Source organism: Arachis stenosperma, chromosome 2 (genome assembly GCF_014773155.1).
Source record: "Arachis stenosperma cultivar V10309 chromosome 2, arast.V10309.gnm1.PFL2, whole genome shotgun sequence".
In the NCBI taxonomy this organism is placed as follows: domain Eukaryota; kingdom Viridiplantae; phylum Streptophyta; class Magnoliopsida; order Fabales; family Fabaceae; genus Arachis; species Arachis stenosperma.
Genome location: NC_080378.1, coordinates 61,554,194 through 61,564,024, shown reverse-complemented (window position 1 = coordinate 61,564,024; position 9,831 = coordinate 61,554,194). Strand labels below are relative to the sequence as shown.

The window sequence follows — 9,831 nt, the reverse complement described above, 5'->3', positions numbered from 1 at the left end:
AAGAAGCGGGGCTTCAACTTCCTTCGATTCTGAACCAGAGAGGACCCTCCTTAGATTAAGGAGGGAAGCAAGAGGAAAACGTGCAATCGATGCTGAAGAGGAGGAGGAACACTTTGAACTAAATATGGAAGGCAACATAGAAAACCAACATGAAGAAGAGGGTAATAACAATGGGGGAGGAGGTAGAGCAAATCATGTTGGGGAGGATAGAAGAGTGTTAAGCTCTTACATCATTCCCAACCCAGGCAACTGTGGGAGCAGCATTCAGAAGCCCACCATACATGCCAACAATTTCGAGCTAAAACCTCAGCTCATCACTCTTGTGCAGAATAATTGCTCATTTGGAGGAAGTGCTCAAGAAGATCCGAATCAACACTTTGACATCCTTCTTGAGGATTTGTGACACAATGAAGTCCACCAGGATGTATATAGGCTGCTCTTGTTCCCTTTTTCACTCAGGGACAAGGCATTCAAATGGCTCGAATCCTTCCCGAAAGAAAGCCTGACAAATTGGGAGGAGGTAGTGAATAAGTTTTTGGCAAGGTTTTACCCCCCGCAAAGGATCAATAGGCTGAGAACTGAAGTACAGACGTTCAGACAGCAAGATGGGGAGACACTTTATGAAGCTTGGGAAATGTTCAAAGACCTAACAAGGAGGTGTCCACCAAATATGTTTAATGAATGGGTGCAGTTGCACATCTTCTATGAAGGCTTGTCATATGAATCAAAGAAGGCAGTAGATCATTCCTCTGGAGGATCCTTGAACAAGAAGAAGACCATTGAAGAAGCCATAGATGTCATTGAAACTATAGCTGAGAATGACTACTTCTATGCTTTCGAAAGAGGGAACACTAAGGGAGTGATGGAGTTAAACAATGTAGCTGCTCTGCTGGCTCAAAACAAGCTCATTACCAAGCAGCTAGCTGACCTCACCAAGAAGATGGAGAGGAACCAAGTGGCAGCAATCACCACCTCATCAACAACCCAAGAAGGAGTTGAAGAAGAGGACCTTGAGCAAGCCAACTACATTGGGAATTCACCTAGACAGAACCATGATCCATACTCCAAGACATACAACCCTGGATGGAGGAACCACCCAAACTTTGGGTGGGGGAATCAGCAAGATCAAAGCCAAGACCAGAGACGTTACAACTCCAACAACAATACAACTCATCAATAATTCGCACAGAGGACATATCAACACCCCCACAACAACACTTCTCCACAACCATATCAAAACCAAAACAACACCTCTACTCCCAATCCACCATCAATTGATGAACGACTCTCTAAGCTTGAAACCTTACTTGAAGGAATATGCCAAGAGATTCAAGAAGACAAGGTGTTCAAAGAGGAGGTGCAAGCCAACATTAAGAACCAGAGAGAGACCATCAAGAAGCTGGAATTCCAAGTGGGATGCTTAGCTGAGAAGATTCCCAAACCTACTGATGGCTTTCCAAATGACACGGAGAAAAACTGAAGAGGAGAAGCAAAGAAAGTAAGATGGGAAGATTGCAAAATGGTCACTACAAGTGATCAAGAGGATGAAGACAAGCAAAACAAACTCTCCCAACAACCTGAAAACAACTCAACAGAGGAGGAGGATAGAGATCACCAAGAACCAGAAATCTCACAACAAGAGTTGCTGAAGCTCTATGCACCTTTTCCCCAACTGCTCAATGGTGCTGTGGGGAAGAGAATATACTCAAGGTTCCTAGACTTGTTTGCATCTCTGCATGTGAACATACCATTCATAAAGGCCATACAACAAATGCCTGCATTCATCAAGTATATGAAGGAACTTCTTCCCAGGAAAAGCTCACTCAAAGGAGGCCAAATTATAGTGTTAAACAAGGAATGTAGTGCCCTTATCCAACCTGAGTTGCCTGCAAAAAGAAAAGACCCAGGGAGTTTTCACATCCCCTGCGCCATAGGAGAAACATTGTTCGATAGAGCACTCTGTGACTTGGGGGCAAGCATCAACTTACTGCCATTATCCTTAGTAAAGAGGCTGCAGATCAATGAGATAATGCCTACAGATGTGGTCATCAGATTGGCTGACAAGACTCAAAAGCAAGCAATAGGAGTGGTGGAAAATGTGTTACTAAAGGTTGGAAAATACTTTCTCCCAACAGACTTTGTCATCTTGGACATAGAAGAGAGTCACATTCACCCAATCATATTGGGAAGACCATTCCTAGCTACAGCCAGAGCACTTATAGATGTGGAGAAAGGGGAGCTAATATTAAGGATCCATGATGAACAGCTCAACTTTAATGTCTTCAAACTCTCACAAGAAGCAGACCAAGAGCACAAAAAACCAAGTAAAGATCATGATGAGATGCTGAAGGAGGAAGCAAGCACTGAAGCACACCCAACCTATTTGGAGACTCCTTTGGTTGATAAACAAGGGAAACAGCAACTACCACAGCTCAAGGAAAAGTTAGAAGAACCTAAACCTCTAGAGGCATGTGAAGACAACATCACAAATCCCTTAGAAAAAGGAGTCATCAAGAGCAAGACAATATCAAAGGACACAAGGAAGAAAGTACCAAGAAAGTGGAGGAATAAAAAGATCCCTACGGAAGACTTCTCTCCAGGAGATAGAGTGATCTCAGCTTACTTCCCAGATATCCCCCCTAATCTCCCCACTATACCATCTCAGTTACCGAAAGTCTTCACAATCAACAGAGTTCTCTCCCTGGAACATGTAGAGATCATTGATACAACCAATAGATACAAGTCCATAGCGAGAGGGGAGGACTTCAAGCATTACCGACCACCCTGATGAGGGAGAAACGTCAAGCTAGTGACGCTAAAGAAGCGCTTCATGGGAGGCAATCCATGTTTTATATGCTTTTAGAAGATAGTGAATAAGTCCACATTTATGAATTCCAACCCAAACTTGACAAACACTTGGTGAAAACCTTCTGGTGCAGCATATAGTGAGGAACAAGTTTGGTGTTCAAAGCAAACCAAGATGCATGCTAGTATTGGGAGCTTTGAACAAAAACTTTTCATTACAGTGCTCCAAACTAAGTTTGGTGTCACCCCATGGTGCCACCAAAATGCATATAAGGACCCACCAATAGTTAGTTAGTTAGTTGAAATTCATAAATAAACAAGTTAATCTTTTCTTTTCTTAGCCGAAAAGTTTCAATTGTCTTTGGTTTGATCTAATTCTCACCTTTCTTATTTTGTCTTTATAGGGAAAAAAAAGGAGCATTGATGGTGATTGATTGGACAATTAAATGGGGGAGGTTTGGACACTTCATGAAGAAAATTACACACTTGTCTCAAGAAGGAACGCATGGGGAAACGTTGCCATGCAACATTGAAGAAAGGAGACCCTTGAAGACCGAACCATTCAATCTCATTAAGTGATGATCCTTGTCCTTCCTTCCTGCACAACCCTAACCGTCCATCAAGCGACCATTCTTGCAATCCACACCTTCCGTTCTCTCACGATCTCCCTATATAAGGGAACCTTAGTGCAACCTCACTTCTCACATTCAAATCCCCACTCTCCACACTTCATACTTTTGGCGTACTAAACCCCCTTCATCACAAACTATCCTTGCCAACCCGTTCTTCACCTATCCGTATCCTCAAATCATCTCAAAACAGCAACTCAAATTCATGGCATTATCAAGCTCAAAAAGGCAAAAGAGGAAGGAACCCATGGAGAGTGTTCCATTCGATGATAAGAGATTCAAAACTGCCTTTCATGAACGTGAATTTGAGTGGATAAGGGCCAAAAAGATATTGCCAGAATTAATCTTCCAAATCAATGCAAATGAGTCACCACAGATTCGGGAGAAAATCGAAGAGAGAGGGTGGCAATTGCTCACAAGTCCAGAGGGGAAGATTAATGGAAACCTCATCAAAGAATTCTATGCAAATGTAGTGAGAGAAGACAAGACCAAGGCCCCGACCTTCAAAAGCTACGTGAGAGGAAAGGAAGTGGACTTCAGCCCAGATTCCATAACAAGAGCTCTTCACCTAAAATCACCTCATTTTGATGAGGCCAGCTATCAGGAAAGGATAAGTAAAAGCCCTGACAATGATGAGCTCACAGAGATAGTAACAGACATCTGTGTTATAGCAGCGGATTGGGAGAGGTACGCAGATGGGAGACCTAAGTTCATCAAGAGGGGAGACCTTAGCCCTGAAGCCAAGGGGTGGTTTGAACTCGTAAGAAGGTCCATTCTACCAGCTGCAAATAATTCAGAGGTAAACATCAATCGAGCTACTATGGTGCATTGCTTAGTACAGGGTGGGGAGATCAATGTGTATGAACTCATCGCTGAAGGGATTCAAGATTCAGCTGAGAAGGCTGATTCAGGTGCTAGGCTCTGGTACCCTAGCACCATTCTCAGGTTGTGCAACAAGGCCAAGGTAGTATTTGAGGACAGTAATCCAGACTGGGTGAACCCAGGGAGGCCAGTTACCATCGAGCGATTGGTCTATACCACACCTGCTCAGCAACTAAGAAGGCCACATATAGGAAAGCAAAAAGCCAAGGAAGGAACTCATCAAGAGGAATATCACCAGGAAGAATATCAACAAGAAGAGCATCATGACCCAGCCAACTTAAATATGACTCACCTTCTAAGAGCCATTGAAGATTTTGGGAATGAGACATATGGAGGGACAAGAGCAAATACTTCACATTCAGTCCAAATGGATGAAACAACAAGAAGAGTGGCAGAAACAACACATGGAGCAGCAACAGGAGCAATACTTCCAGCTGACTCAAGCCATCCACCAAGTTACTGAGAGGCAAGAGCGTCAAGATAAACGCCTTCAAGAACTCAACCAGCGGCAACTAGCTCAAATGAAATCATTCAATGAGTTTAATGTGCTGAATGAAGGAAGGCCAGGTTGAACTATATGTCCAACATAGAGAGGAGTTCAACGTAAACACTCAGGCCAGGTTGAACTATATGTCCAACAATATGCATCATCTACATTATGCCATTCCCACATATGATGAGGTCCAAAAAGAGTTTGTTGAACAAGAAGAAAGGAAGGTGAAACAGCAGAAGGACACACTAAAGAAGAAGATGGAAGATGCTGGCTTCTGGAAGAAACTACTTGGGAAAGATAAAGGAAGTGGGAGCACAAGCACTCAAGAAAAATACCAAGAGGACAAGCAAGAAGGAGAGCATGGGCAACAACATGAGTAAAAGGTGGTGGATCTCCTTCTTTGGTTTCTTTTTTTTTTCATTTTGAAATAAGGAAGATCTTGTATGAAATAGAACATGCTTCCATGTTAGTTTGAACCTTTTCAATTCTGCATTTTAAGTTTTATTGCTTAGGTCTATGATTTCTGGTTTAAGTGTCATTGCATCATAGCTTTGCTTATTGTATGCTTGTCTTTAAAATCAAATGAAGAAGAGAATGTTTATGTTTCAAAAGACCAGAGTGGAGTTCATAATATGGAGTAATTTTTTGAATCTTTGGTGTGATCATAAGTTAGCTAAGTTGGTTAAACCATGAGGTGGGAAGACAACTATCTGTCCTGAATACTTTGCTTTGAATACACCCATGAGACTAAGTAAATAGCAAGATCCTAATAAGAGAAAGGGAAAGAACACTTAAAGTGAAAAACAAAAGAAAAAGAGTAAGCAATAAGGCTAGGCACTAATGGTTTTAATCTCGAGGCATGTGTCTGTGGTGTTCCTGTGTGAGGGATCTACTTGGATGAATAAGCTCTTAGGGGTGCCTTATCACCTGGTAACTTGGGTTAACTAACTCAGGATTATCAGCTGAAAGTCCACTATCAAGAGTAACCATCACTACAGAGCATTTAGTAACCCAAAGAGGTGCTGGACACCAAGGTCTCAAGAAAAGAAAATAAATAAACTATGTGCCTGTGGTGTGTATGTATAGGGGAGAGACTTGAGCAAGTAAGTCTTTAGGGATGCTTCAACACCTAGCACCTTGAACCAACTGGTTCGGGAGTGCTGGCTGAAAGTTTACCTTAAAGAGTTGCCCCCTTACAGAACACTTAGCTTAAGAACAAAAATAAGCCCTGAAATAATAACATAAGGATCAGTGAATAAAGGTCTCATGGGATGCAATCACAGTAAGTATTCTAGGACAGGATAAAGGTCTGAAAACCAGGAATGAACCTAAGTTGCTATGCATGAAACCACCATAAAATCAGTAGCATGACTTCCACAAGAATGACTCAATTCTCTTGGCATTCCATTCATCATTCTCTTGTTCCAGTACTTGCTTAGGGACAAGCAACCTTTAAGTTTGGTGTTGTGATGCCAGGGCATCTTGGCCAGTTTCACTGACCTTTTCTTTACTATTTTTAGGGTAGTTTCATGTATTTCCTTAGGAAATAAGCTAGTTTTGGGTAGATATTCACTTAAACCTTGATTCAAGCATACATTGTGCATTTTACATGATTACATGAGGATTTTGCATGAATTTAGTGACAATTTGTATATTGCATTACCCATGACTTGGACTAGAACTTTGATGCACTCTATTGCTTGATTTCAGGACCAAAGGAAGCAAGGAAGAACCACTTAGCAGTCACGTTAATCTAATTAATGTGGCCACTAACGTGGAATGGGAAGTAACTTGCAAAGTTAATGAGAAAAGTGATTGCCAATAACGCTCTCGAAGCCATCATTGCCCACGTTAAGAGTCACGTTAACTAAGTTAACGTGAACTCTAACGTGAAGAAGGGACTTTGAGCCAACGTTAGTGACACTTAACATTATCACCAACGTTGGCCAATGATCATAAGTGGCCACGTTAGAGTCCACGTTAACTTAAGTAACGTGACCTCTAACGTTAAAAGGGGGAAAGAAGCCAACGTTAGTGACATTCAACATTGTCACTAACGTTGGCCTAAGATGCAATGTACCATGTTAACTTCCATGTTAACTTGGTTAACGTAGGAGCTAACGTAAGAAGCAAAGGTGGTCGATAACGTTAGTGACACCCAACATTGTCACTAACGTTGGAAGCAACCACAAAACCCCAAGGAGCCACGTTAACTTAGTTAACGTGGAAGCTAACGATGATGAGTGAATTATGAGCCAATGTTAGTGACACTCAACATTGTCACTAACGTTGGGGATGGCTAAGAATGGCCACGTTAGAAGCCACGTTAACCTAGTTAACGTGGACTCTAACGTGAGACACAGGGGCACATTAGAACATTAGTGACAATGTTGAATGTCACTAACGTTCTCGAAGGTTAGCAAGGCCACGTTAGAAGCCACGTTAACCTAGTTAACATGAGTGCTAACGTGAAGCAAAAGGGGTACATTGGAACGTTAGTGACAATGTTGAGTGTCACTAACGTTCTCGAACTCAAACTTTCACTAAATGTTAACACCCCTAACGTCCTGAGCTAAAGTTTCTGCCCACTTCACACTTTCTTTCTGCAAGTGAAACCAAGCCCAAATGAAGAAGAGAACTGCTTCAAACTCAAGATCCAAAGGCCTAAGACTTGAAGAACCAACTAGAAGCTGAGAAGAGTAGTATATATAGGAGTAGCTTTGAATTATTTGAGGAGTTCTGGAAAGCTGGGAAATAGGAAGCATTACTCTCTATATTTTACTTTTTCTGCCCTTCTAGTTTGAGGATGTATTCTCCATCTTTGTTTTTATTTTCTAGAGCTATGAACAACTAAACCCATTTCATTGGGTTAGGGAGCTCTGTTGTAATTTGATGGATCAATACTAGTTTTCTTCATTCTTCTTTTGTCTTTTCTCTTGATTTTACTTGAAAGCTTTCGATTTTCATCCCATTGGGTAGTTATCTTGGAAAAAGAAACTACTCAAACTTGGATCTCTTCTGAACCTTGAAAGAGGAATGAAGAGATCAAGCTAGAAATGGTTTCTCATGCTGGACCAAATTGGGTTTGGATGGATATGTGACTATAATCCTCTCAATACTTGATTTGGGAAATGCATGTGGTATAATCGGTGACCACACTTCATCTCTTCTCATGAGCAATTGACCAAGGAATTGGCTATTGATCAAGATTTGAGAGATTGAATTGCAAGAAATTGTAATTCAATCAATTAAGATTGCCAAGGAGATCAATGAGTGCATTGATTGAGGAAGAGATGAAAATGAACTTTATCCGGAGAATTGCAACATCTCCTGTGCCCAATGAACTTCGCAATTCTGATCTCACCCATTCTCTTTAATTTCTGCGTTTATTTTCATGAGCAAACACCCCATTCCTATTTACAATTCTGTAATTTAATTTCAGTCATTTACTTCCAGCTATTTAATTCTAGCATTACTCTTCCTGTCATTTACATTACCGCCATTTTATTTTCTGCAACTCTCAACCCAAATTCTGAATTAGCTCAACTAGAACATTCTTCCCATTTAAAGTTACTTGATCAATCAATCCCTGTGGGATTCGACCTCACTCTATTATGAGTTTTTACTTGACGACAAATTCGGTACACTTGCCGAAGGAAATTTGTTGAGAGACAGTTTTCACCTGCATCATGGCTTTAACTTTCGGAGTTGAGGAAGGCGGGACAACAGAGGCTTTGCCAAAAGTAACCGAAGGAGGGACGACATCATCATCATCATCAGGGTCATCAGGAACGATCTTACCATCCTTTACAATGTTGTCCAAGCTAAGAAAGGTAAGATCGTGATCTGGCACAAGAACTCAGACCAGTTCCTTCAGATTCTCATAAGCAGCATTCACACTACCTATAAGATGACCTTGAAGATTGGCATAATCAGCTCGGGCAAAATCCAAACTCTTACGAAACTCTACCATCTCTCTATAGGTCCGGACATAGCTATCCTTATGCTTCTGGGCCATCTCCTCAGACAGATCCACCAAGGCCTTAGCCATTGTAGCCCGAACCTTTTCACCCTCCAACTCTTTCTCCAGTTTCGCCACCTTTTTTTCGAGCTCCTTCTTCAACCCCTTGATCCTATCATACTCCGACTTGGCCTCCTCCATAAAAACCTTAGTGGCATGAACAAGGACATCCTGAGCAGTCTGGAACAAGGCCGCTCCCATGTGTGCGATTCTCATACTATTTCGGGTAATGAATTCCAGATGGTGAAGGATGGATACATCATCCGCAAGCATAATACCGTAAGGAGCAATTTTTTGGTCAACAAACCCCACGGCATCAAAGTCGGGGGCATCCAAATTAAAGGGCTCAGCGGTTCTCGGCTTTTTAAGAGAAGGGCCAGCAACAGACAGGGAGGCAGCACTAGAAGACGGCAGAGGAGAAACAGAGGAGGCCAATCGGACGTTAGGAGTTGGGATGATCTTTTTAGGACCAGAAGCGTCCGAGGTCGACCTCTTTAAAGAAACCCTAGACGACCCCTCCTCGGGAACCTTGGCCGAGAGGTTTAGGGCTGCAGTCGCCTTCTTCGCCTTTTTAAAGGCCTTCATAGCATCATTGTTTTTGACCATCTCTGAAAATATGCAGCAAGAAAACCAAGTTATAAATTGAAAAGAAAAGGGATAAACTCAACAAAATAAAGCAACGCAACAAGATACAAAAGAATTCGACCACTACCCAGCTCAACTCAGAAAAGTGAAGGATCTCCTAGAAATTTTTTGGTATCGAGATGGGGAGGCTGCCCCTAGTTCTCTGCCAACACAGTTACAAGGGCTTGTACGACCTCATCCAACATCTCCCAGAAATATATAGATACCACTACATTTTGTTGCCACTCCAAAGGAAAAGCAAGTTCATCATTTTCATCCAGAAAAAAGGGACGAGCTCCCTCAACAGTTCGGACCTTGAAGAAATAGTTCTTAAAATCACGGAAGGATTTATCGTACATGGAAAAAACCTTTTTTCC

The 9,831-nt window shown here is 41.9% G+C and overlaps 1 protein-coding gene across 1 annotated transcript; it reads left to right on the top strand.

Moving 5' to 3' along the window:
• The first annotated feature begins 1,519 nt into the window (after nucleotides 1–1,519).
• LOC130962928 (uncharacterized) lies at nucleotides 1,520–2,788 on the top strand. The gene has a single exon (XM_057889083.1). It carries the CDS (start codon nucleotides 1,520–1,522, stop codon nucleotides 2,786–2,788), a length of 1,269 nt encoding a protein of 422 aa, XP_057745066.1.
• The last annotated feature ends 7,043 nt before the right edge of the window (nucleotides 2,789–9,831 follow it).

What these genes read in the sequence shown, in the direction of transcription:
- LOC130962928 (XM_057889083.1), top strand. Translation starts at nt 1,520, where the DNA reads ATGGTCACTACAAGTGATCAAGAGGATGAAGACAAGCAAAACAAACTC.